General features: G+C 63.8%; 3 protein-coding genes across 6 annotated transcripts in view; 1 reads left to right on the top strand and 2 right to left on the bottom strand.

Moving 5' to 3' along the window:
• The window catches only part of MRPS2 (mitochondrial ribosomal protein S2), a 229,276-nt gene that overhangs the window by 177,850 nt on the left and 24,916 nt on the right, over window positions 1–26,510 (bottom strand). The gene's annotated exons all lie outside the window — the stretch shown is intronic.
• LOC132212552 (ficolin-2-like) lies at window positions 4,622–11,354 on the top strand. 4 transcript variants are annotated; one of them, XM_059658483.1, is made up of 9 exons: window positions 4,622–4,775; window positions 5,818–5,931; window positions 6,457–6,507; window positions 6,891–6,926; window positions 7,719–7,751; window positions 8,172–8,299; window positions 8,656–8,785; window positions 9,356–9,490; window positions 11,026–11,353. In XM_059658483.1, exons 1-9 carry the CDS (start codon window positions 4,682–4,684, stop codon window positions 11,271–11,273), a joined length of 969 nt encoding a protein of 322 aa, XP_059514466.1. In that variant the 5' UTR covers window positions 4,622–4,681; the 3' UTR covers window positions 11,274–11,353. The 4 variants fall into 4 exon arrangements, with proteins under 4 accessions (XP_059514466.1, XP_059514465.1, XP_059514464.1 ...); XM_059658482.1 differs by having other exon boundaries at window positions 6,454–6,507; XM_059658481.1 differs by having other exon boundaries at window positions 4,668–4,775; window positions 5,782–5,931; window positions 11,026–11,354.
• LOC132212557 (ficolin-2-like) lies at window positions 18,759–25,906 on the bottom strand. The gene is made up of 9 exons (XM_059658487.1): window positions 25,754–25,906; window positions 23,660–23,770; window positions 23,067–23,120; window positions 22,431–22,466; window positions 21,606–21,638; window positions 20,907–21,034; window positions 20,422–20,551; window positions 19,712–19,846; window positions 18,759–19,121 (listed from the first exon to the last, which is right to left on the bottom strand). The coding sequence occupies exons 1-9, from the start codon at window positions 25,845–25,847 to the stop codon at window positions 18,874–18,876; spliced, it is 969 nt and encodes a 322-aa protein (XP_059514470.1). The 5' UTR covers window positions 25,848–25,906; the 3' UTR covers window positions 18,759–18,873.

The following is a 26,510-nucleotide window of genomic DNA, read 5'->3' as shown; positions in this document are numbered from 1 at the left end:
TCCCACAGGTTTGCAGCCTCGGGCCACGCGGAAGAGCACAGACTCACAGGGTCTGGCCGCAGGCCCCGCCCCTCACCAGCCAGCCTGGGAGGGCTTGTGTGCTGACCCCCAGCTCCGCGGGGGACGGGGGGGGGGGGGCGAATCAGTGAGGAATCCCATGGGAGCCCTGGCTGGGTATTCCGATGGTTAGAGCACCAGCATTCGACGGAAAGGTGGATGGTTTGACTGCAGGTCAAGGGCACGTACCTCAGGTTTGATCCCCAGTCCTGGTCAGGGCGTGTGCAGTAGGCACCCATCGATGTGTCTCTCTCACATCAATGTTTCTCTCTGTTCTGCTCCTCCCTCTCTTCCTCCCTCCCTCTCTCTCTCTAAAGCAGCGGTTCTCAACCTGTGGGTCGCGACCCCTTAGCGGTCAGACGACCCTTTCACAGGGGTCGCCTAAGACCATCCTGCATCTCAGATATTTACATGACGATTCATAACAGTAGCAACATGACAGTTATGAAGTAGCCACGAAAATAATTGTATGCTTGGGTCACAACATGAGGAACTGTATTTAAAGGGCCAGAAGGTTGAGAACCGCTGTCTAAAGATTGATGGGAAATGTCCTCCCGTGAGGACTGAACAAAAGAAACAGAAACCCAGTGCGAAGCCTTGAGGGGAGAAGACGGGGATCAGAAGGGGCTGGCGTTGGGGTCATGGCCGTGTCGAGCGGCATCAGACCCCGGCCTCGGCCAGAACCAGCGTGTGGTGTGCCGTGGCCCTGCGTGTGGCGCTGCTGGTCAACATCACCTCCCAAACCCGGCCTTTCCGAAGAGGAGGGGCCTGGGAGGGGATGGACCCTCGTCCTCGTCCGGGGCCTGAAACCCCCTCCGTTCGCGGAGCCAGCCCTGCCCCCAGCGATGTCTCAGCCACCGTGAGCTCTTGTCACGGTGGCTGATGAGCCTTGTGTGTGGGGGGCGGGCGATGACCGATTCCTGGAGCTTCGCCCGAGGCTTGGAGCCCCGATACTCACCCCAACACAGGGCAGAAGTCCCAGCCAGCGAGCCCCAAGGGCAGGGACCATCTGGAGCCCTCCATCTGCACTGAAGGAGCCGGCGTGGCCCTCCCCACAGAAGGGTGCTCTCGGCTTTAACTGGGTGCAAGCAGAAGTCACCGAGCCTTAGACAGAGAAGAAGGTGCTGCTGCACAGCGCCCTGGTCCCTACGGCGCAGGGGCCAGTGCCCGCGGCTCCCGACTGTCCGCGCTCTTTTCCTAACGGCCCCCGGGCACGAGCCGCCCACTGCGCTCTGGACCCTGTGCCGGGGCCTGGGGCACGGTCCGCGATGCTGGAGGCTCTTCCTCTCGTCAGGTCGGGCCCTGCTTCTGGGCAGAGCAGAACCGTCGAAAGGACGTCCAGAGGGGCTCGCCCATGCCCTCCAGGCGGCCTCTGTGCTGGCAGCTCACTCCATCTCACCCCAAACACCAGCAGGAGCAGCCCGGCCGCCACTGGGGGCTGCCGCTCCGGTCCGGGAGGCCTTTGTGTTTGGGAAAGAGCCTGGTGGGTGCCCTTTGCACTTTAACATTCATGTTTGGCTTCTGGAAGCGACACTTTTTAAACACAGCTCTCCCTGCGCTTTTACGCTCGGCTCAGGGATCCTGGCTTTGTCTCCCTAAGGCCTGCACATCCGTATTTTGCTTTAACACATTTTAAATGCGTGTCCATTGGTGTGAGAGAGGGACAGGGAGAGGGAGAGAGACATCCATGTTGAGAGAGCATCACAGACTGGCTGCCTCCTGCACGCCCCCCACTGGGGATGGAGCCTGCAACCTGGGCCTGTGCCCTGACGGGAATGGAGCCCTGACCTCAGGACGATGCTCCCCCGGCCCCTGCCCCTCCTCACAGTCAGCATTTAAGGGATCTGAGGGCATCCCTTTAATCCATCAAATCCCTTCGACCCTGTAAATGGCAGCGATAGTGTCCCTCAGCAATGGCAGCAATGGCGAGTCCCTCAGAGGCGGCTCACTGTCTGAAGCACCGCCCTTCTCAGCGCTCAGCGCACATAGGAGCTGTTTCTCTTTGAGACTCAGGGAGCCCCCGCCCCTGCTGCCTGGCGCCACCGGTGAACAGCGCAGGGCTGCCGCCTGCCTGGCAGGGCCAAGCCCATCAGTGAGGCGCGAGTTTCCGACTGGGCTTATGAGACTTCATCTGTAACAGGCTGAGCTCTTTAAACATCAGAAGACTGTGAGCTAGCACAGCCGTCTAGACCCCTCCCAACAGAAGTCATGCTTCGGTGACCGCCCTCACGGTAACCGCCCGGGGCTTGCCTCGGACGGAGTCTTCCTGGGTCTCCGGGATGCTTATGTCCTGAGAGAGAGGCTCTTCTGACCTGAGCCACAGCCGGGCCTGGGGGAGGGGGTCAGCCCGGGGGCTGCAGGGGCCCCTCCCCACAGCGAGTGGGTCCAGGACCCCGGATGCCAGGGAGGGGACGGGCCAGGTCCTGGGAGGGCGTGTCTCTCCGATAACAGTCCCTCCCCAGCTGTTTTCCAAGTCGGTGGCACGGAGTGACCACATGGAAAAGGCGGGAGGTGGAGGCCGCTGCCCGCAGGGGGGTCCCGGGCACGGGCTGTGGCCAGGCCCTAACGTAGCCTTTCCCTGAGGCCGATGCAATGGAGAAACTCTATAGACAGATGGGCCTGGGGCGTCCTTCTCGGGCAATGCCTTCAAACCCCACCCTTTCCCTGAGCGGTGGCACTTTTTTTATGGAAGTGAAACTACTTTAAAGAACAGGCTGTCCTAGGCAGAGTAACGCTCTGCAGACTTCCCGCCCGAACCCCCAAACCGGGCCGTGCCACCCCGCGTGGCCAGAGGGACGGCGCCTGCGGTGGACGGGAGGATCCTGCGTCGGGGGAGGACCCTGGCCTCGGGGCCGTCTCATCCGCGCGTCCTTCCACGCGGGCCCCTCCTGGCTGTGCTCAGAGGGAGACGGGCAGGAGCGGCCAGAGATGGGTGTCGCTGGCTTTGATGTTGGAGGGAGAGGCCCCCGCCACGGACTGCCAGAGGCCTCTGGAAGCCGGAAGGGGCAAGAACAAGTCCTCCCTGCCCTGGCTGGTGTCGCCCAGTGGTTGGAGTGTCAGCTCTCTGACTGAAGGGTCATGGGTCCGATTCCGGTCAAGGGCACATACCTGGGTTCAGGCACGATCCCCGGCCCCGGCTGGGTGTGTGTGGGAGCAACCAATCCATGTGTCTCTCTCACCTCGAGGTCTCTGTCTGTCTCTCCCCTTCCTCTCTCCCTTCCAGGCCAACACGCCATGGAAAATGCACTCAGGTGAGGATTAGCAACGGGAACAAAAGGGCCCATTCTCCCCGGAGCCTCCGGAAGGAGCCGGTGGCGTCCAGGCCAGGGAGACCCACCGCGGCCTCTCAGTGCTAAAGGCACGTCAGCTGCTTGAAGCCTCGAGTCTGTGCTAACGCATCGCGGCAGCAGCAGGAAACCGTCCGTGCTGCTGGTGACCGGCCGAGCGGCTCTCCTTTCATTCCTGAAGGCCCTTCGGTAAACGGAGGCCGGCTGTCAGCGATCGAGCGGTCGGTCTCTCCCTTCACGCCGGGGCCTCGGACGGCTGGTGGCGAGATGTCTGTCAGCCATGCCCGGCAGCGAGCCTCAGGGGTGAGCGCCGACCTGTGAACCAGGAGGTCCCAGTTCAATTCCCGATCAGGGCACAGGCCCGGGTGTGGGCTCCATCCCCAGTGGGGGCGTGCAGGAGGCATCCGATCCATGGTTCTCATCATTGATGTTTCTCTCTCTCCCTTTCGCTTCCTCTCTGAAATCAATAAAAATATATTTTAAAAAGAAAGATGTGTCTGGGGCCCAAGAAACCATGAACTCTCCCAGGTAACCTGTAGGCTCGGTCACCTGTAGGCGACCCGCTCCCAGGGCGGAAGGTGCATGGACAGGGCCCGTGCCTCCCGTCCCTGCTGGGGCTGCGCTGCTGCCACATGTTCCCGGGGACAATTCAGTGCCACCTCCCTACTCCCCACTCAGGCTGCTGCTGCCCCAGTCCAGCTCCCAGTCCTGCCTCTGCAGGGCAGTCAACACCTCCCCTCCCCTCTGACCACCCTGGACCCCGGGGAGTCCCTAACCCTCTGGAACCCGCAGCCCATTGCAGGCAAGTGAGTTCCCCCCGGCCACCCCTGCCGACCTGCCGGTTCCTCCTGGGTTCCCCTGGGCAGAGCTGGGGGACGAGAGGGGGCTCCTGGGCTTTCTCTAAGGACACACGCAGGCAGCCCTGGCCGGTGTGGCTCAGTGGATAGAGTGCCAGCCTGCGGACGGAAGGGTCCCAGGTTTAATCCCGGTCAAGGGCACATGGGCGGGTTGCGGGCTGGATCCCAGGGCGGGTGTGATTCTCTCTCATTGCGGTGTTTCTAGCTCTCTCTCCTTCCTTTCGTCTCCAAAATCAATAAAAATACATCTTTAATCAAAATAATAAAGACACACGCAGCCCTCCCCACACAGCCCTCCCCACCCGGGGCATCTGGTCCCACTGAGGGGAAGGGGGCCACGGCAGAGGGGGGGCTGAGGGCGTGGTGGGGGGACCGTCCCCTGGGGCTGCGGAGGAAGTGGCCCACATGGGAGGGAACTAGAGCAGAGGCGGGGCTCAGGCAGCAATAAAAGCTGGGAGATCCTTGGCAGCAGGACCCAGGATGCCACCAGCCAGAGCAGCCGCTGCCATGGGGCCCGTGGTGCTGGCCCTCGCCCTCCTGGGCACTGCAGCCGCCACGACCGACAACTGTCCAGGTGAGCCAGGCGCCCGGCGGGCCGGCCTGACCAAGGTCCCAGAGCCGAGAGCCTCTGCACAGACCACTGCCAGCCCCCTGCTGGGTCCTTCCAGAACATTCTTCTTCAGACTGAGGCTTAACCACCCTCTGCAGGGGCACCTGCCTCAGGGTCCTCCCACGAGGGGCAAGGTGGTGTGAGGGGGGAGGCTGGAGAGCGCACCCAGGTCAGTGCAAAGTCCCACCCAGTGCTGGGGGCCTTGAGCTCCGGGATCAGGCGGGCCCCACTGGGTCCCCGAGGTGGCACAGCAAGAGGGCAAGGGTCCCAGGGTCTCCATGGGCCCCGACCTCCTTCCCTGGCCCAGGAGCTCTCAACGGGGTGCTACCCCTCCCTCCAGAGTCTCTGGCTGTGGGAGAGGCTAGGACAGGGGAGGGTTTCCGGGTCCCCACACCCTCCTTAGAGGCCGTGTATTTGTGACGGACGCACTTGAACTCTGAGAGGCAGGTGCCTCTCTGGCTCCAGTTCTGCGGGGGCTGCTGTGTGTCCTTGGATCACAGGGACCCCCACCCTCCGCAACCTCCAGCCCGGGATTCCCAGGCCACGTGCCCGAGGAATGGGGGTGACTCGCGGCACTGCCCCTGCCCCCCGCTGTCACAGATGCGGGGCCTGCACTCACTGGACGGGCCGCAGTGGGTGAGCTCTTCCTAAGGTCTCACACATTCGCATCAGCCACTCTGACCCCCAAAGCCTCCCTCTGCTCTCACTCTGCAGCCGGGCACAGAGCCCAGAGGGGCTGAGTGACTCCTGAGGACACACAGCCTGAGGAGCGGGGTTCCCCGGGGGCAGGTGGACCCCGAGGCTGGGCCCATCACCTGGGGGAGGACCGACCACAGGCTCAGCAGAGGCGGCACCGCCTCCCCTCCAGGCTGGCCCTCCAGCTGAGGCAGGCGGCCAGGTCACAGCCATCTGCCAGGCCGGGTCCCCACGGTGGCAGGTCCTTTAGGGTGGAGGGGGGGCAATGGTGCAGGTCCTCACCCTGACGGGCGCCCGCGCTTCTCTGCAGAAGTGAAGGTGCTGGGGCTGGAGGCCGACAAGCTCACCATCCTCCGGGGCTGCCCGGGTCTGCCTGGGGCCCAGGGACCAAAAGGAGAGCCCGGCGCCGACATCGGCAGGAGAGGTGAGTGCCCGGGTGAGAGGGACTGGGCCTCGTCCCTACCCAGGGACACCCAGCAGGGCAGGGCCCCCAGCAGGTCTCAGGCGTGCCAGGGCTAGGTCCACTGGGGTGTGGGTCCCCGTAGGAGGGAGCTGTTCTCGGGTCACCCATGGAGCCGCCGGGCCTGTGTGGGCGGCCAGCATGGCTCCTGGTGATGACGCACCTGCTGCGGGGGACCCGGCTGGACTGTCCTCCCTGCCCTCCTTGGTCCCAGCTGAGCCCGGGGGGCCTGTCTCCAGAGGCGACCACAGTGGGCCCGGCAGGCACAGCCAACGGAAACGCCCAGGATCCCTGTACAAGGGCAGATCTGGGCTCAGGCCTGGTCCCCTGGGAAGGCCCCTGGTGCAGGTCCTGGCCTCTGACTGCACAGCGGGGCACTAGGAGGGCTGGGGTCCGGGACCCTCCCTCTGGTTCCCGAGGGTCTAACCTGGAGATGCTAGGGGTCCGAAACCTGGAGTTTGCTCACTGACATGTTTAAATTTGCAGGAGAAGCAGGCCCATCAGGAGTCCCTGGGAAGGTGGGACCCCCCGGGCCCAAAGGTAACTCACCAAAGAGCATGGAGAGCCCGGGCAGGACCCTCCACCCCCCAGGGGCAGGGAGAGAGGAGGGGCACTTCCCAGGTGTCACATGGGGCTTTCTAGGGTCCAACCCTGCTCTAAACAGGGTGCTCCCTCACCTTGGGCCTGGGTCTGTGTCCAGAGCCCCCGAGAGAGAGCAGGGCAAGTCCTGAGACCAGCCCAGCACTGACCCCCGCCCAGCACTGACCAGCACAGAAATGAGACCCGGCTCCCTTGTCCCTGACCTGTCCCCGCCCTGGGCTCTCTCAGCCCCAGGAGGGGGGGACAGCGAGTCCTCTGGCTGACGGGGTCTGGCATGAGCCTGTCCTGTCCTCGAGCCTGTGCTGACCCTCCTCTCTCTGCAGGAGACCGAGGGGAGAAGGGCGCTCGTGGAGAGAAAGGTGAGGCCCTCCCGCCCTCCCAGGGGTGGCTTCCCGGACCCTGAGCACAAGGGGGTTCCCAGGGTGTGGAGCAGGGGCTGGGTGGAGAGCTGGCCCTTCCCTCTACGGGAGGGTGTGGAGGGCGGGACGGGGACCACACTCCTCCCAGAGCCCGTGCAGCCCATCCCTCCCGTCCCGGCCTCGGACCCCTGAGCAGGGCCGGCCTGTCCTCCCAGGACTCTGCCTGGGGCTCGAGGAAGTTGGGCAGCGATTAAAACACAACGTCAGCCAGAGGCTGTGAGCCAAGCTGTGGTCACAGACAATGAGCAGATGTGGAACATGTGCCCTGAACTACCCATGACACGCGTGTGACCCTCACACATGCACGCGCTCCATGTGCTGGTGCAGAGTCGATGACACAGAAACCTTCTCCACGTTCCCCGCACAAAGTTCAGGAAGTCAGAGAAGGGCCCGGACGTGCACACCCTGGTGACCCCTCTCTGGACCCGAGACAGTCACCCTCCCCCAGGCTCACCCCACTGTGGTCCGAGGTGCAGACGCCCCTTCGCTGCCCTCCCCACCGAGCAGCCCGCTCTCCCCGTGTCCCCGAGGCTGCCCTGGGCCCAGGAGGCAGCTGAGGCTCCGACTCCGCCTCCCGGGAGCACAGCCAGGGCCTCCCCAGGGGGCAGGCTGGGGCCTGGCTGGGGGACCAGCCTCCTATGGAAGCATCTAGAAAGGGCCCCCATCTCCTCCTGGGGCGGAGGGGCCAGGGCTTGGCTGTCCCGCCTCTCACGTGTGTTTCCTCTCCCCCAGGAGCATCGTGGGAACCTGAGCGATGTGACACAGGTGGGCGACCCGCCGGGGTTTGGCCTGAGGTCATGGGTGTGCCCAGCCCTCCCTGCAGGGAGCATGGCCTGGGGTCCCCCATGCATCCCATCAGCCTGCAGGCCCAGAGGCCCGCCGCCTGCCTCACCGCTGGCCGATCACATAGGACAGCACTCAGCCATGCCCTCCGCTCCTGCCTTAGGGACACAATGACTGTACTAGTCTCTTGCCCCCTAAATATTAGAACCCCAAAGGCCCGGTGCCCCCGGACCAAGGATGGGGCGTCCTGTGGCGGGAGGGTCCGGCACACGGGGCCTGTCCATCACAGCTGGTGGCCCTGCTGGGGTCTCTGTCCAGCCCTGGAGTCTCCTGCCCACGCAGACCCCACTGTCCCGCCCTCCCTCCGTCCTGGGGGCCTCCACGTGCCGCTTCCCTTCCCAGGACCCCGGAGCTGCAGGGAGATGCTCACCAGGGGCCACCCCCTGAGCGGCTGGCACACCATCTACCTGCCCGACTGCCGGCCGCTGACCGTGCTGTGCGACATGCACACGGATGGCGGGGGCTGGACCGTGAGTGCCGGCGGCGGGAGGGCGGTGCGGTGCTGGGGGGGCGGCTGCCGGGCCCGGGCCTCGCAGACCAGGCTCCACCCCGAGGACCCGCGCTCCGGGGCCCTTGTCACTGTCCAGGCCCCTGTGTCCGGGGCTGACCCTTCCCAGGGGACGGAGAGAACCCGACGGGGTGGGTGAACCCGACCGTGGGCCCGGCCCGAGGGAGCCCCGTGCCTCCGGGTGTGGGCTCCGGGCCGTGGCCTCCCTTCTCCCAGCTGCCACGTCCTCCTCGGTCCCACGTGGGCGCCGTCTGCCCGCCAGGGGTCTGGGCTGTGGGCGGGGCCGTGCTGGGCGGCAGCGCCGTCTCCCTCCCCCAGGTGATCCAGCGCAGGGTGGACGGCTCCGTGGACTTCTACCGGGACTGGGCCGCCTACAAGCAGGGCTTCGGCAGCCAGCTGGGCGAGTTCTGGCTGGGCAACGACCACATCCACGCCCTGACCGCCCAGGGTAGGGCCCGGGCCGCGGCCTGGGGTGGGGGTGGGGCAATCCCACCTGCCCGGACCTCCGACCTGGGCCACCTGGACGGAGCCCGCTCCTGTGCCCCCACACGTGCCGCCTCTGAGGACAGGAAGGTCCAGCGGGAGGCGGGGCGGCAGGGCCAGAGGAAGTGGGTTTGGGGGGCAGACCTCCTCTGGTCACGGCCGCTGGCATCTCCGAGGCCAAACCGGGGGGGGGGACCTGGAGGCCCTCGTCGGGGTCCGGCCCAGTGCCCAGCCCTGCCCTCACCACCCACCGTGCCCCATCCCTGAACACACACGGGAGACGCCCCCTTCCCATGAGGCTGTGGTGACCCCCACCCCCAGGAACACTGAGGACCCCCTTCTCTCTGGGGCTGGAGGGAGGGCTGGGGGTTTGGTTCGGGAACCGGGGAGCACGTGCCCCCACCCCTCAGTGACTGGGACTTTCTGGGGGACCTCGAGGTTTGTCCTGGATGCCCAGTGCAGGTCCCCTGAGCGTCACCCACGTCCTGGCAGCTCAGGGTCCCTGCTCCCGGGACTGAGGCCCTGCCCCCCGCAGGCACCAACGAGCTCCGTGTGGACCTGGTGGACTTCCAGGACACCCGCCACTTTGCCAAGTACCAGTCGTTCAGGCTGGGGAGTGAGGCCGAGAAGTACCAGCTGGTCCTGGGCGCCTTTACTGGGGGCAACGCCGGTGAGTGTCAGCCGTACGGTGGGTGGTGGGAAGTGAGGGGGGTCAGGGGGGGTATGGGCAGTGGGCAGTAGAGGGAGGGCATGGGGGTGGGCAGCGGAGAGCATATGTGAGGTGTCCTGGTTCTGTGTCCCTGGGGGGCCTGGTTTCCGGCCTCTCTGAGTCTGGCCTCTCCATCTGTATGTGAGGCGGGGGTGGGGGGGGGGGTGGGTAAAGCTGAGGCTGGGGTAGTGTGTGGAGTCTGGGTGACAGGAGCCACAGTGAGCTGTGTGGCCAGGGCTGGAGATGAGGCAGGGCCCAGACGAGGGCAGTGCTGTCCCTGCTCTGAAGGACATGGGGGACCGGGGATGGGGATGAAGCCCAGCGGACAAACACAGGCTGGGGGGGGGACCGGTATAGGCTGGGGGGGGGACCGGTATAGGCTGGGGGGATAGGCACAGGCTGGGGGGGCAGGCACAGGTGGGGGGGACAGGCACAGGCTGGGGGGACAGGCACAGGCTGGGGGGACAAGCACAGGCTGGGGGGACAGGCACAGGCTGGGGGGGCAGGCACAGGTGGGGGGGACAGGCACAGGTGGGGGGGACAGGCACAGGCTGGGGGGGACAGGCACAGGCTGGGGGGGACAGGCACAGGCTGGGGGGGCAGGCACAGGCTGGGGGGGCAGGCACAGGCTGGGGGGGCAGGCACAGGTGGGGGGGACAGGCACAGGTGGGGGGGACAGGCACAGGCTGGGGGGGACAGGCACAGGCTGGGGGGACAGGCACAGGCTGGGGGGGCAGGCACAGGCTGGGGGGACAAGCACAGGCTGGGGGGACAGGCACAGGCTGGGGGGGCAGGCACAGGTGGGGGGGACAGGCACAGGCTGGGGGGGACAGGCACAGGCTGGGGGGACAGGCACAGGCTGGGGGGGCAGGCACAGGTGGGGGGGGCAGGCACAGGTGGGGGGGACAGGCACAGGCTGGGGGGGACAGGCACAGGCTGGGGGGGACAGGCACAGGCTGGGGGGGCAGGCACAGGTGGGGGGGACAGGCACAGGCTGGGGGGGACAGGCACAGGCTGGGGGGACAGGCACAGGCTGGGGGGGCAGGCACAGATGGGGGGGACAGGCACAGGCTGGGGGGACAGGCACAGGCTGGGGGGACAGGCACAGGCTGGGGGACAGGCACAAGCTGGGGGGACAGGCACAGGCTGGGGGGACAGGCACAGGCTGGGGGGGACAGGCACAGGCTGGGAGGGGACCGGTATAGGCTGGGGGGACAGGCACAGGTGGGGGGACAGGCACAGGCTGGGGGTGGGGGGTGGGGGGGCGAAGGGACAGGCTGGAGCTGAGTCCCAGGGAAGATTCTGGGCCCTGGGTCAGGGGCCCCCAGGCCTGTTGGGCTCCTGGGGCCCTGGGCTGCGCGTTGGTCTCCGAGGTGCAGGGCCCTGAGGCGGGCGGGCGGGGCGGGGCGGGGCGGGAGCAGGAACTGGGTGGGGACCCGGGGCAGCGCTTTCTCTTTAGCACCAACAGCACCTCCCTCTGTGTTCCCCCTGAGCAGGCGACTCCCTGACAGCCCACAACAGCTCCCTGTTCTCCACCAAGGACCAGGACAACGACGGGCACACAGGGAGCTGCGCCCAGGTCTACCAGGGCGCCTGGTGGTACTCCAACTGCCACGTGTCCAACCTGAACGGGCGCTACCTCGGGGGCCCCCACGAGAGCTACGCGAAGGGCATCAACTGGAAGTCGGGGAAGGGCCACAACTACAGCTACAAGGTGGCCGAGATGAAGGTGCGGCCCGCCTAGCGAGGCCAGCGCCTGCAGAGCCCCCCCGCCCCCCCGCGCCCCTGTGCCCCTGCCCCCCCACCCCCTCCCCGCTCCCACGCCCCTGTGCCCCTGTGCCCCTGCCCCCTCCCCGCTCCCACGCCCCTGTGCCCCTGCCTCCCGGAAGGAGGAGTTTCATTGTGAAAGTGTTTGCTGGACAGACAAGCGTCGGGCTTTTCTGGGTTTCCTTGTGTCTCTTGAGCGTCGTTGGCGCCTTTGCCCAAAGCCTTTCCGCGCAGGTGCTCACTGGTCAGGCGGGGGCGGCGGGGCAGGGGGCAGGTGGCTTTTCCAGGGACAACCCCACTGGCTGGGGCGATGCTTCCCTCACCCCACAGTCCTCCGCCCCATCCTGGCTCAGCACCTTCCCACACGTGTAAAAAGGTCGCTGTGAGCCTGGAAAACTCTCAGGAAAGAGGGGAAACGTTAAAGAAACCACTTCTGCCTCAATAGGGGAGACGATGTTTTGGGGCAGCTGAGCCCTGAGAACGGCCAAACGCCCCCTGAGGAGCCAAGGGGCTCGGTGACACCACACATTGTGGGGCAGGGCCCGCCTCACACACTGCCAGAGCACCAGGCGGCCGCACACCTGGCTGCGTCAGGGCCACCCAGCCTACAGGTGACCCAGCCTACAGGTGACCCAACATACAGGTGACCCAACATACAGGTGACCCAGCCTACAGGCGACCCAGCCTACAGGTGACCCAGCCTACAGGTGACCCAGCTTACAGGTGACCCAGCCTACAGGCGACCCAGCCTACAGGTGACCCAACATACAGGTGACCCAGCCTACAGGTGACCCAACATACAGGTGACCCAGCCTACAGGTGACCCAACATAGAGGTGACCCAGCCTATAGGTGACTGAGCCTACAGGCGACCCAGCTTACAGGCGACCCAGCTTACAGGTGACCCAACATAGAGGTGACCCAGCCTATAGGTGACTGAGCCTACAGGCGACCCAGCTTACAGGCGACCCAGCTTACAGGTGACCCAACATAGAGGTGACCCAGCCTATAGGTGACCTGGCCTACAGGTGACTGAGCCTACAGGTGACCCAGGAGAATTCACAGTCTCTTGGGCCCCAGACACATCTTTCTTTTTAAAATATATTTTTATTGATTTCAGAGAGGAAGCGAAAGGGAGAGAGAGAAACATCAATGATGAGAACCATGGATCGGCTGCCTCCTGCACGCCCCCACTGGGGATGGAGCCCACACCCAGGCCTGTGCCCTGATCGGGAATTGAACTGGGACCTCCTGGTTCACAGGTCGGCGCTCAACCCTGAGGCTCGCTGCCGGGCATGGCTGACAGACATCTCGCCACCAGCCGTCCGAGGCCCCGGTGTGAAGGGAGAGACCGACCGCTCGGTCGCTGACAGTCCGGCCTCCGAAGGAATGAAAGGAGAGCCGCTCGGCCGGTCACCAGCAGCACGGACGGTTTCCTGCTGCTGCCGCGACGCGTTAACACAGATTCGAGGCTTCAAGCAGCTGAGGTGCGTTTAGCACTGAGAGGCCGCGGTGGGTCTCCCCGGCCTGGACGCCGCTGGCTCCTTCCGGAGGCTCCGGGGAGAATGGGCCCTTTTGTTCCCGTTGCTAATCCTCACCCGAGGGCATTTTCCATGGCCTGTTGGCATGGAAGGGAGAGAGGAAGGGGAGAGACAGACAGAGACCTCGATGTGAGCGAGACACATGGATTGGTTGCCCCCACACACACCCAGCCGGGGCCCGGGATCGAGCCTGAACCCAGGTATGTGCCCTTGACCGGAATCGGACCCGTGACCCTTCAGTCAGAGGGCTGACACTCCAACCACTGGGCGACACCAGCCAGGGCAGGGAGGACTTGTTCTTGCCCCTTCCGGCTTCCAGAGGCCTCTGGCAGTCCGTGGCGGCGGCCTCTCCCTCCAACGTCAAAGCCGGCGACACCCATCTCTGGCCGCTCCTGCCCGTCTCCCTCTGAGCACAGCCAGGAGGGGCCCGCGTGGAAGGACGCGCGGATGAGACGGCCCCGAGGCCAGGGTCCTCCCCCGACGCAGGATCCTCCCGTCCACCGCAGGCGCCGTCCCTCTGGCCACGCGGGGTGGCACGGCCCGGTTTGGGGGTTCGGGCGGGAAGTCTGCAGAGCGTTACTCTGCCTAGGACAGCCTGTTCTTTAAAGTAGTTTCACTTCCATAAAAAAAGTGCCACCGCTCAGGGAAAGGGTGGGGTTTGAAGGCATTGCCCGAGAAGGACGCCCCAGGCCCATCTGTCTATAGAGTTTCTCCATTGCATCGGCCTCAGGGAAAGGCTACGTTAGGGCCTGGCCACAGCCCGTGCCCGGGACCCCCCTGCGGGCAGCGGCCTCCACCTCCCACCTTTGCCATGTGGTCGCTCGGTGCCACCGACTTGGAAAACAGCTGGGGAGGGACTGTTATCAGAGAGACACGCCCTCCCAGGACCTGGCCCGTGCCCTCCCTGGCGTCCGGGGTCCTGGACCCACTCGCTGTGGGGAGGGGCCCCTGCAGCCCCCGGGCTGACCCCCTCCCCCAGGCCCGGCTGTGGCTCAGGTCAGAAGAGCCTCTCTCTCAGGACATAAGCATCCCGGAGACCCAGGAAGACTCCGTCCGAGGCAAGCCCCGGGCGGTTACCGTGAGGGCGGTCACCGAAGCATGACTCCTGTTGAGAGGGGTCTAGACGGCTGTGCTAGCTCACAGTCTTCTGATGTTTAAAGAGCTCAGCCTGTTACAGATGAAGTCTCATAAGCCCAGTCGGAAACTCGCGCCTCACTGATGGGCTTGGCCCTGCCAGGCAGGCGGCAGCCCTGCGCTGTTCACCGGTGGCGCCAGGCAGCAGGGGCGGGGGCTCCCTGAGTCTCTAAGAGAAACAGCTCCTATGTGCGCTGAGCGCTGAGAAGGGCGGTGCTTCAGACAGTGAGCCGCCTCTGAGGGACTCGCCATTGCTGCCATTGCTGAGGGACACTATCGCTGCCATTTACAGGGTCGAAGGGATTTGATGGATTAAAGGGATGCCCTCAGATCCCTTAAATGCTGACTGTGAGGAGGGGCAGGGGCCGGGGGAGCATCGTCCTGAGGTCAGGGTTCCATTCCCATCAGGGCACAGGCCCGGGTTGCAGGCTCCATCCCCAGTGGGGGGCGTGCAGGAGGCAGCCAGTCTGTGATGCTCTCTCAACATGGATGTCTCTCTCCCTCTCCCTGTCCCTCTCTCACACCAATGGACACGCATTTAAAATGTGTTAAAGCAAAATACGGATGTGCAGGCCTTAGGGAGACAAAGCCAGGATCCCTGAGCCAAGCGTAAAAGCGCAGGGAGAGCTGTGTTTAAAAAGTGTCGCTTCCAGAAGCCAAACATGAATGTTAAAGTGCAAAGGGCACCCATCAGGCTCTTTCCCAGACACAAAGGCCTCCCGGACCGGAGCGGCAGCCCCAGTGGCGGCCGGCTGCTCCCGCTGGTGTTTGGGGTGAGATGGAGTGAGCTGCCAGCACAGAGGCCGCCTGGAGGGCATGGGCGAGCCCCTCTGGACGTCCTTTCGACGGTTCTGCTCTGCCCAGAAGCAGGGCCCGACCTGACGAGAGGAAGAGCCTCCAGCATCGCGGACGGTGCCCCAGGCCCCGGCACAGGGTCCAGGGCGCAGTGGGCGGCTCGTGCCCGGGGGCCGTTAGGAAAAGAGCACGGACAGTCGGGAGCCGCGGGCACTGGCCCCTGCGCCGTAGGGACCAGGGCGCTGTGCGGCAGCACCTTCTTCTCTGTCTAAGGCTCGGTGACTTCTGCTTGCACCCAGTTAAAGCCGAGAGCACCCTTCTGTGGGGAGGGCCACGCCGGCTCCTTCAGTGCAGATGGAGGGCTCTAGATGGTCCCTGCGCTTGGGGCTCGCTGGCTGGGACTTCTGCCCCGTGTTCGGGTGAGTGGCGGGGCTCCCAGCCTCTGGCACAGCTCCAGGAATCGGTCATCGGCCGCCCCCCACACACATGGCTCATCAGCCACCCTGACAAGGACAACGAATTAAAGGGCTCACGGTGGCTGAGACGTCGGTGGGGGCTTCGGGCCCCAGAGGAGGACGAGGGTCCATCCCCTCCCAGGCCCCTCCTCTTCGGAAAGGCCGGGTTTGGGAGGTGATGTTGACCAGCAGCGCCACACGCAGGGCCACGGCACACCACACGCCGGTTCTGGCCGAGGCCGGGGTCTGATGCCGCTCGGCACGGCCGTGACCCCAACGCCAGCCCCTTCTGATCCCCGTCTTCTCCCCTCAAGGCTTCGCACTGGGTTTCTGTTTCTTTTGTTCAGTCCTCACGGGAGGACATTTCCCATCAATCTTTAGACAGCGGTTCTCAACCTTCTGGCCCTTTAAATACAGTTCCTCATGTTGTGACCCAAGCATACAATTATTTTCGTGGCTACTTCATAACTGTCATGTTGCTACTGTTATGAACCGTCATGTAAATATCTGAGATGCAGGATGGTCTTAGGCGACCCCTGTGAAAGGGTCGTCTGACCACTAAGGGGTCGCGACCCACAGGTTGAGAACCACTGCTTTAGAGAGAGAGAGGGAGGGAAGAAGGGAGGGAGGAGCAGAACAGAGAGAAACATTGATGTGAGAGAGACACATCGATGGGTGCCTCCTGCACACGCCCTGACCAGGACTGGGGATCAAACCTGAGGTACGTGCCCTTGACCTGGAGTCACACCGTCCACCGTTCGTGCCGGGAGCCGGTCCATGCTTGCTGTTTCAAGGGACCTGGCATATATGGCATACGGTTCTTAATATGTTTGCTCACCTTCTTGGTGCTGTGTTTTAACCAAGGTCACCTCTCTGAGAAAGGTTGAATCCCCAGGTAGAGATTTTCCCCTGAAGTTAGGGAGGGAATAAAACCCCTCAACTAAGTGCCAGGCGGGTAATTAATCACTTTACGAACAATCATGCTTAAGCTACATAATCTTTACTCCCTGGAATGGAGATAAGAAATGCCCTAACCTTTGGAATAGAGATTGATAGGATTGGAATCAACTGGTATAAATACAGTTGCAACAAGACAACAAGAGACAGAATTCAGAAGACAGAACCTACATGGAGCCTGGAGACAGAAGAACTTCGCTGGAGAGAACATGGCAAAAGATCCTGGACTGAACCTGACTATAGAACATGGCAAGAGAACCTGACTAGAACCTGGTGACTGAGCCTGGCTGGAGAACCTGGACAGAACCTGGCTGGAGAACCTAGCGAGGGAACATGGCTACGGAACCGGGCTGGAGAACCTAGCAAGTGAACATGGACACAGAACCTGGCTGGAGATCCGAAGCAGAACCTCTCTGGAGATCCAGACCAGAACTTGGCTGGAGATCCTGGCTGGAGATCCTGGCTAGGCTGCTGATCAACGGAGCGCTGTCTCCATATCATTTCTTCTTCGCCGACTCCGTCCACACCTTTGGGGTCCCCTGGACCTGCTGGGGTTGGACCCCAGCATATGGCGCCCGAACAGGGACCCCTAGGTAAGCGCCCCACACTCGGGACGGATAGGACTCCACCGTAGGAAGAGGGTGGATAGTCTTCGCCGACTCCGTCCACACCTTTGGGAACCCCTGGAACAGGATTCCCCTAGGTAAACACCCCCCCCCCCCGCCATTGAGAACCCCACACTCGGGACGGATAGGACTCCACCAGGGTACTGCAGACCCCCCTATAGAGGATAATTAGGGTAAGAAGGTGGATAGTACAGAACTTAGATTGAGAAGATGTGCCATACTGAGTCCAAAGAAAGAAGACTCTGTATTGATTCTTAGATTGAGAAGATGTGCCATACTGAGTCCAAAGAAAGAAGACTCTGTATTGATTCTTAGATTGAGAAGATGTGCCATACTGAGTCTAAAGAAATAAGACTCTGTATTGATCTTTTAACACATATGCTTGCTAGCAGAAGAATTGTTACTCCCAGTCAGACAGAACGTTTTATACAAGAAGTATGTCCATGCTTTTCTGAGGAAGGAAAGGTAAATGTAATGGCATGGGAGAAGGTAGGCCCAAGGAGCCTTATCCTTAACCCCTCTGCAGCCTTCCCACCCCGGGAAAGTGCAGGATTGGCAAGCTCTCCCTGGGGTGATAGATCAGGACTCAGGTAATAGCGGAAAGCGCCAATCCTACTCTTAAAATGGATACAAGAGAGCATTTGGGTTTTTCTTTTTAATGCCTGCTTTTAAAAAATAAAAAAGGGGGAATTTGCCGGGAGCCGGTCCATGCTTGCTGTTTCAAGGGACCTGGCATATATGGCATATGGTTCTTAATATGTTTGCTCACCTTCTTGGCGCTGTGTTTTAACCAAGGTCACCTCTCCGAGAAAGGTTGAATCCCCAGGTAGAGATTTTCCCCTGAAGTTAGGGAGGGAATAAAACCCCTCAACTAAGTGCCAGGCGGGTAATTAATCACTTTAACTATGAACAATCATGCTTAAGCTACATAATCTTTACTCCCTGGAATGGAGATAAGAAACGCCCTAACCTTTGGAATAGAGATTGATAGGATTGGAATCAACTGGTATAAATACAGTTGCAACAAGACAACAAGAGACAGAATTCAGAAGACAGAACCTACACAGAACCTACAGACAGAAGAACTTCGCTGGAGAGAACATGGCAAAAGATCCTGGACTGAACCTGACTACAGAAATATGGCAAGAGAACCTGACTAGAACCTGGTGACCGAACCTGGCTGGAGATCTCAGACAGAACCTGGCTAGAGAACCTAGCGAGGGAACATGGCCACAGAACCTGGCTGGAGATCCTAAGCAGAACCTCTCTGGAGATCCAGACCAGAACTTGGCTGGAAATCCTGGCTGGAGATCCTGGCTAGGCTGCTGATCAACTGAACACTGCCTCCATGTCATTCCTTCTTCACCGACTCCGTCCACACCTTTGGGGACCCCTGGACCTGCTGGGGTTGGACCCCGGCACGTTCGGTCCAATGCTGGTGCTCTAACCACTGGGAAACCCAGCCAGGGCTCCCATGGGATTCCTCACTGATTCGCCCCCTCCCCCGCCTCCCCCGCGGAGCTGGGGGTCGGCACTCACGCTCTCCCAGGCTGGCTGGTGAGGGGCGGGGCCTGCGGCCAGACCCTGTGAGTCTGTGCTCTTCCGCGTGGCCCGAGGCTGCAAACCTGTGGGAGCGCAGACCGCTGGCGGGACAGGCGGGAGGCAGCGGCTGTGTGCCCTGGATTGGCACTGCCACGCAGGCGCCACGGGCCCTGCTTTGCCCACCTCGTCTGACGCCACCAGAACCTCCTACAGTGCCAGGGTCTGAGCAGCACGGACAGGCACCCAGACGTGCACAGGACCAGTGACCGGACGACACAAATGTGACGGGAATCCTGTGCTGCAGAGCGAGGCGAAGCTTTATTGAGGATGCGTGAGTGCTCAAGGTCAGGGTCACCCTCACCCTGGCAGGCAGGAGAGGAAGACGGGGACTCGGTCGGGGTCTGGAAGCTGAGGGTCCCTGATGGGCCGGGGCGGGGCCGGGGCGAGCTCCGCCTTTTCCTGGAGGCCTCCTGTGCCCGTGCTGGGGGCGCGGGACTTGCTCGGAGACTCTCCAGGCCGCCGACCGACCTACACCGGCCGCACCTTCATCTCGGCCACCTTGTAGCTGTAGTTATACCCCTTCCCCGACTTCCAGTTGATACCGTTCCCCTGGCTCTCATGGGGGCCCCCGAGGTAGCGCCCGTTCAGGTTGGACCAGTGGCAGCTGACGTACCACCAGGCGCCCTGGTATTTCAGAGCGCAGTTGGAGGAGGCCCGGTCGTTGTCCCGGTCTTTGGTGGAGAACAGGGCGTTGTTGTGTTGGGTCAGGGAGTCACCTGCCGGGAGAAGCGGGCGGCTTACACTCAGCGCCAGGAGGTGCCGGCTCCAGGTCTGGCCGGAGCTGTCCAGCTGCGCATCATGCGCTGCGAAGTCTGACGGTGCCGCGCACGCCAGCGAACGCTCGGTCGGCAGATCCCCAGCCTCGGTCTCCCCCCTCTGCTCTGCACCCCCCTCTGCTCTGTGCCCCGTAGAGCGGAGGCCACTGCCCGAGACGTCCAGGTCCCTCGGGCCTCACGGGAGGACGTGCGCCATGAGCGGTGCTACCCGGGCGTCCTGTCCACCTGCTCCAATGCCGGCGGTCAGGAGGGAGACGCTCAGGGCCTGCACTTTGTAGCCGTGTGTCCTGCCATCCTCATGGGCGCATCCAGGTGGAGGCGGGTTATCCCAGCGTGTGGATGGAGGAACGTGGTGAGGCCAAGGCCCCGCCCAGGCCCCAGGGACACAGAGCCAGGACCCCGCCCAGACGCTCTCCACTGCCCATCCCCCACTGCTCACCCCCCACTGCCCACCCCTACTGCACTCCCTCCTCTGCTCACCCCCCACTGCCCACCCACTGCCCACCGCCCACTGTACGGCTCACACTCACCAGCGGTGCCCCCAGTAAAGGCGCCCAGGACCAGCTTGTACTTCTCAGCCTCGCTCCCCACCCTGAACGACTGGTACTTGGCAAAGTGGCGAGTGTCCTGGAAGTCCACCAGGTCCACACGGAGCTCGTTGGTGCCTGCGGGGGGCAGGGCCTCAGTCCCGGGAGCAAGGACCCTGAGCTGCCAGGACGTGGGTGACGCTCAGGGGACCTGCACTGAGCACCCAGGATGACCCTCGAGGTCCCCCAGAAAATCCCCGTTGCCGAGGGATGGGGGCACGTACTGCCAGGTTCCTGAGCCAAACCCCCAGCATTCTCTCCAGCCCCAGAGAAGGGGCGCCCCTGGCGATCCCAGGGGGTGGGGTCATCACAGCCTGGTGGGAAGCGGCCGTCTCCCCTGTGTGTTCAGGTACGGGGCATGGTGGACAGTGAGTGCAGGGCTGGGCGCTGGGCTGAACCCCGGTGAGGGCCTCCGTGTCCCCCCAGGTTAGTCTCTGAGATGACAGCTGCCTGTGACCGGAGGTCTTCTGCCCCCCAAACCCACTTCCTCTGGCCCTGAGCCCCTCTCCCGCTGGGACCTTCCTGTCCTCAGAGGCGGCACGTGTGGGGGCGGAGGAGCGGGCTCCGTCCAGATGGCCCAGGTCGGAGGTCGGGGCTGGTGGGTTTTGGGCTCCCCACCCCCACCCCCACCCCAGGCCACGGCCGGGCCCTACCCTGGGCGGTCAGGGCGTGGATGTGGTCGTTGCCCAGCCAGAACTCGCCCAGCTGGCTGCCGAAGCCCTGCTTGTAGGCGGCCCAGTCCCGGTAGAAGTCCACGGAGCCGTCCACCCTGCGCTGGATCACCTGGGGGAGGGAGACGGCGCTGCCGCCCAGGACGCCCAGCCCACAGCCCAGACCCCAGGCGGGCAGACGGCGCCCACGTGGGACCGAGGAGGACATGGCAGCTGGGAGAAGGGAGGCCACGGCCCGGAGCCCACACCCGGAGGCACGGGGCTCCCTCGGGCCGGGCCCACGGTCGGGTTCTCCCACCCCGTCGGGTTCTCTCCGTCCCCTGGGAAGGGTCAGCCCCGGACACAGGGGCCTGGACAGTGACAAGGGCCCCGGAGCGCGGGTCCTCGGGGTGGAGCCTGGTCTGCGAGGCCCGGGCCCGGCAGCCGCCCCCCCAGCACCGCACCGCCCTCCCGCCGCCGGCACTCACGGTCCAGCCCCCGTCGTCCGTGTCCATGTCGCACAGCACGGTCAGCGGCCGGCAGTCGGGCAGGTAGATGGTGTACCAGCCACTCACGGTGTGACCCCTGGTGAGCAGCTCCCTGCAGCTCCGGGGTCCTGGGAAGGGAAGCGGCACATGGAGGCCCCCAGGACAGAGGGAGGGCGGGACAGTGGGGTCTGCGTGGGCAGGAGGCTCCAGGGCTGGACAGAGACCCCACCAGAGCCACCAGCTGTGATGGACAGGCCCCGTGTGCCCGCCCCTCCCCCCAGGGCGCCCCCACCGTCGTTCCTGGTGAATCTTTGTGGTTCTCATATTGGGGGCAAGAGACTAGGATAGTCACTGGGGTCCCTAAGGCAGGAGAGGAGGGCGGGGCTGAGTGCTGTCCCATGTGATTGGCCTGCAGGGAGGCAGGGGGCGGGGCTGGGTGCTGTCCCATGTGATTGGCCAGCGGTGAGGCCGGGGGGCAGGGCTGAGTGCTGTCCCATGTGATTGGCCAGCGGTGAGGCAGGGGGCGGGGCTGGGTGCTGTCCCATGTGATTGGCCAGCAGTGAGGCAGGGGGCGGGTCCTCTGGGCCTGCAGGCTGATGGGCTGCATGGGGGACCCCAGGCCAATGTTCCCTGCAGGGAGGGCCGGGCACACCCATGACCTCGGCCAAACTGGGCACCGGACCCGGGCTGGTCGCCCACCTGTGTCACATCGCTCAGCTTCCCACGATGCTCCTGGGGGAGAGGAAACACCCGTGAGAGGCGGGACAGCCAAGCCCTGGCCCCTCCGCCCCAGGAGGAGATGGAGGCCCTTTCTAGATGCTTCCATGGGAGGCTGGTCCCCCAGCCAGGCCCCAGCCTGCCCCCTGGGGAGGCCCTGGCTGTGCTCCCGGGAGGCGGAGTCTGAGCCTCAGCTGCCTCCTGGGCCCAGGGCAGCCTCGGGGACACGGGGAGAGCGGGCTGCTCGGTGGGGAGGGCAGCGAAGGGGCGTCTGCACCTCGGACCACAGTGGGGTGAGCCTGGGGGAGGGTGACTGTCTCGGGTCCAGAGAGGGGTCACCAGGGTGTGCACGTCCGGGCCCTTCTCTGACTTCCTGGACTTTGTGCGGGGAACGTGGAGAAGGTGTCTGTGTCATCGACTGTGCACCAGCACATGGAGCGTGTACATGTGTGAGGGCCACACGCGTGTCATGGGTAGTTCAGGGCACATGTTCCACATCTGCTCATTGTCTGTGACCGCAGCTTGGCTCACAGCCTCTGGCCGACATTGTGTTTTAATCGTTGCCCAACTTCCTCCAGCCCCAGGCAGAGTCCCGGGAGGACAGGCCGGCCCTGCTCAGGGGTCCGAGGCTGGGACGGGAGGGATGGGCTGCACGGGCTCTGGGAGGAGTGTGGTCCCCATCCCGCCCTCCACACCCTCCCGTAGAGGGAAGGGCCTGCCCTCCACCCAGCCCCTGTTCCACACCCTGGGAACCCCCTTGTGTTCAGGGTCTGAGAAGCCACCCCTGGGAGGGCGGGAGGGCCTCACCTTTCTCTCCCCGCGCGCCCTTCTCCCCTCGGTCTCCTGCAGAGAGAGGAGGGTCAGCACAGGCTCGAGGACAGGACAGGCTCATGCCAGACCCCGTCAGCCAGAGGACTCGCTGTCCCCCCCTCCTGGGGCTGAGAGAGCCCAGGGCGGGGACAGGTCATGGGGCAAGGGAGCCGGGTCTCATTTCTGTGCCGGGTCAGTGCTGGGCTGGTGTCAGTGCTGGGCTGGGGTCGGGAACTGCCCTGGGCCCCCTAGGTTCTGGCGACACAGACCCAGACCCAGACCCAGGCCCTGGGTGATGGAGCACCCTGTTGGGGGCAGAGTTAGGGTTAGGGTTAGTGTTAGGGACAAGGTTGGAGTGAGGGTAAGGGAATATGGATAAGGTTAGGGATAAGGATAGGGTTAGGGTTAGGGTTAGGGATAAGAATAAGTATACGGATAATTTTAGGGTTATGTTAAGGTTAGAGTTAGGGGTAATTAATAGGGTTAGGGTTTGGTATAAGGATAGGTTTATGGTTGCCATTAGGTTATGGCTAGGAATTTTTTCCTTTTGACCCGGGAAGTGCCCCTCCTCTCTCCCTGCCCCCGGGGGTGGGGGGTCTGGCCCGGGGCTCTCCATGCTCCTTGTTGTGTTACCTTTGCGCCCGGGGGGTCCAGCATTACCAGGGACTCCGTATGGGCCTGGTTCTCCTGCAAATTCAAACATGTCAGTGAGCAAACTCTGGGACCCTGGCCCCTAGCACCCCCAGGCTAGACCCTCAGGAACCAGAGGGAGGGGACCCGGACCCTATCCTCCTAGTCCCCGCTGTCTAGTCAGAGTCCAGGACCGGCGGCCAGGGGTCTTGCCAGGGGACCAGGCCTGAGCCCAGCTCTGCACTCGTCTGGGGAACCTGGGCGTTTCCATTGGCTGTGACTGCAGGGCTGCTGGTGTCCCCCATGGAGACAGGCCCCCCGGGCTCAGCAGGGAATAGGGAGGGCAGGGAGGACAGTCCAGCCGGGTGCCCCCGTAGCAGGTGCGTCATCACTAGGAGCCGTGCTGGCCGCCCACACAGGCCCGGCGGCTCCGTGGGTGACCCAAGACCAGCTCCCTCCCACGGGGACCCACACCCCAGTGGACCAAGACCCAGGCCCCTAATGGGACTTGCTGGGGGCCCTACTCCACCGGGTCTCCCATTTGCAGGGACGAGGCCCAGCCCCCCCCCCCCCCCCCCCGTCACCTGGGCACTAACCTCTCCTGCCGTCGGTGCCTGCCTCTCCCTTGGGCCCCTGGGCCCCGGGCAGCCCCGGGCAGCCCCGGAGCTCGGTGAGCTTGTCGGCCTCCAGCCCCAGCACCTTCACTTCTGCAGAGAAGCACGGGCGCCCCTCAGGGTGAGGACCTGGGCCGCTGCCCCCCCCCCCCCCCCCGCATCCCCCTCCCGAGGGACCTGCCACCATGGGGACCCGGCCTGGCAGATGGTTGTGCCCGGGCCGCCTGCCTCAGCTGGAGGGCCAGCCTGGAGGGGAGGCGGTCCTGCCTCTACTGAGCCTGTGGTCGGTCCACCCCAGGTGATGGGCCCGGCCTCGGGGTCCACCTGCCCCCGGGGAACACCGCTCCTCAGGCTGTGTGTCCTCGGGGAGTCACTCAGCCCCTCTGGGCTCTGTGCCCGGCTGCAGAGTGAGAGCTGAGGGAGGCTTTGGGGGTCAGAGTGGCTGATGCAAATGTGTGAGACCTTAGGAAGAGCTCCCCCCACGGCGGCCCGTCCAGTGAGTGCAGCCCCCGCTTCTGTGACAGTGGGGGGCGGGGGCAGTGCCGCGTGTCACCCCCATTCCTCCGGCACGTGGCCTGGCAATCCCGGGCTGGAGGGTGCGGAGGGTGGGGGTCCCTGTGATCCGAGGACACATAGCAACCCCCGCAGACCTGGAGCCAGAGAGGAACCTGCCTCTCAGAGTTCAAGTGCATCCATCACAAATACACGGCCTCTAGGGAGGGTGTGGGGACCCGGAAACCCACCGCCTCTCGGGGTCCCTTTGAGGTCACATGGTCCTCGGGCCTCTCCTCTGCAGGTCCTCCCTGGGCGGAGCCAATGGGGACCTCACTTCTGCATTCGCTTAGTTTTTGCTCATTAACAACAGGGCACCCGGGGGTTGGGGACAAGGAGAGGCCCTGGTGGAGCCTGGCCGGTCAGAGGGCCATCCAGGTCATGGAGACTGTGGGCGCGATCGCCATCAGGGCGCGACGGGAACAGCAAATCCACGTTTCTTCCCCCCACCACCTCTTGCAAATGAATAAATTTTTAGAAATCCTTTTGTTTTAAATCAGGGGTCCTCAAACTTTTTTTTTTTTTTAAATATGTTTTATTGATTTTTTACAGAGAGAAAAGGATAGGGATAGAGAGTTAGAAACATCAATGAAAGAGGAACATCAACCAGCTGCCTCCTGCACACTCCCCACTGGGGATGTGCCTGCAACCACAGTACATGCCCTTGACCGGAATTGAACCTGGGACACTTGAGTCTGGAGGCCAACGCTCTACCCACTGAGCCAAACCGGTCAGGGCACCTCAAACTTTTTAAACAGGGGGCCAGTTCACTGTCTCTTAAACTGTTGGAGTGCCGGACTATAGTTTTTTAAAAAACTAGTCCTTGCTAAGCAAAAGGCACTGGCGGCAAAAACACCCGGCGGGCCAGATAAATGTTTTCGGTGGGCTGCATGTGGCCCGGGGCCGTAGTTTCAGACCCCTGTTTTAAAGAAAGAAAATAGGACCCCTCGAGGGGCGAACATGGACTCAGCGTGATGTTCCCCGTGAGGCCCGTGTGTCCCTCCTCCCGACTCAGCGGCCTCTCTCCCGTCACAGGGGACATGCTCCCTCACCTCCTCACAGGCCGCACCGCAGGCCCCGGGGCCCTGGGAGGCGGCACCTAGTCCCTGGTCCCAGCCCCTCCCACACCCAGACACTCCTGAGGGAGGGGTGGCGCGCCCTGGAGAGCCCCTGGGCCAGGGAAGGAGGTCGGGGCCCGTGGGGACCCTGGGACCCTTGCCCTCTTGCTGTGCCACCTCGGGGAGCAGTGGGGCCGCCTGACCCCTGAGCTCGAGACCCCCAGTGCTGGGTGCGACCTTGCACTGACCCGGGCTGAGGGAGGGGGCGCTCTCCAGCCTCCCCCCCTCACACCACCTGTGCCCCTCCTGGGAGGACCCCGAGGCAGGTGCCCCTGCAGAGGGTGGTTAAGCCTCAGTCTGAAGAAGAATGTTCTGGAAGGACCCGGCAGGAGGCAGGCAGTGGTCTGTGCGGAGGCTCTCGGCTCTGGGACCTTTGTCTGGCCGGGCCGCCTGGCGCCTGGCTCACCTGGATAGTTGTCAGTTGTGGCGGCTGCAGTGCCCAGGAGGACGAGGGCCAGGACCACGGTTCCCATGGCAGCGGCTGCTCTGGTTGGCGGCATCCTGGGTCCTGCTGGCAAGGCGCTCCCACCTTTTATTGCTGCCTGAGCCCCGCCTCTGCTCTAGTTCCCTCCCATGTGGGCCACTCCCTCCCCAGCCCCAGGGGTCGGTCCCCACCCCATGCCTTCAGCCCCCCCTCTGCAGTGCCCCCCTTCCCCTCAGTGGGACCAGATGCCCAGCATGGGGAGGGCTGTGTGGGGAGGGCCTGCATGTGTCTTTATTATTTTTATTAGAGATGTATTTTTATTGATTTTGGAGATGAAAGGAAGGAGGGAGAGCTAGAAACATCTCAGTGAGAGAGAATCACACCCGCCCTGGGATCCAGCCGGCAACCCGCCCATGTGCCCTTGACCGGGATGGAACCTGGGACCCTTCCGTCCACAGGCTGGCACTCTATCCACTGAGCCACACCGGCCAGGGCTGCCTGCTTGTGTCCTTAGAGAGAGCCCAGGAGCCCCCTCTCATCCCCCAGCTCTGCCCAGGGGGACCCCCCTGAGGGACCAGCAGGATGGCAGGGTGGCGGGGGGAACTCACTTGCATGCAATGGGCTGCGGGTTCCGGAGGGTTAGGGACTCCCCGGGGTCCAGGGTGGGCAGAGAAGCGAGAAGGGGAGAGGGAGGTAGGAAGGGGAGGGGAGGGGAGAGGAGGGGTGGACAGAGTAGAGG

The sequence above is a fragment of the Myotis daubentonii genome, chromosome 11 (assembly GCF_963259705.1).
Source record: "Myotis daubentonii chromosome 11, mMyoDau2.1, whole genome shotgun sequence".
Classification (NCBI taxonomy): Eukaryota; Metazoa; Chordata; class Mammalia; order Chiroptera; family Vespertilionidae; genus Myotis; species Myotis daubentonii.
The sequence above is the reverse complement of the archived record's forward strand: the minus strand, read 5'-3'. Positions and strand labels throughout refer to the sequence as shown.

What these genes read in the sequence shown, in the direction of transcription:
- LOC132212552 (XM_059658480.1), top strand. Translation starts at nt 4,682, where the DNA reads ATGCCACCAGCCAGAGCAGCCGCTGCCATGGGGCCCGTGGTGCTGGCC. An exon ending in GGGACCCCCCGGGCCCAAAG is followed by an intron (nt 6,508 to 6,890) that starts GTAACTCACCAA and finishes CTCTCTCTGCAG; the next exon opens with GAGACCGAGGGGAGAAGGGC. An exon ending in CTTTACTGGGGGCAACGCCG is followed by an intron (nt 9,491 to 11,025) that starts GTGAGTGTCAGC and finishes CCCCCTGAGCAG; the next exon opens with GCGACTCCCTGACAGCCCAC.
- LOC132212557 (XM_059658487.1), bottom strand. Translation starts at nt 25,847, where the DNA reads ATGCCGCCAACCAGAGCAGCCGCTGCCATGGGAACCGTGGTCCTGGCC. An exon ending in CACAACTGACAACTATCCAG is followed by an intron (nt 23,771 to 25,753) that starts GTGAGCCAGGCG and finishes GCTTCTCTGCAG; the next exon opens with AAGTGAAGGTGCTGGGGCTG. An exon ending in AGCTGAGCGATGTGACACAG is followed by an intron (nt 21,035 to 21,605) that starts GTGGGCGACCAG and finishes TTCCCTTCCCAG; the next exon opens with GACCCCGGAGCTGCAGGGAG.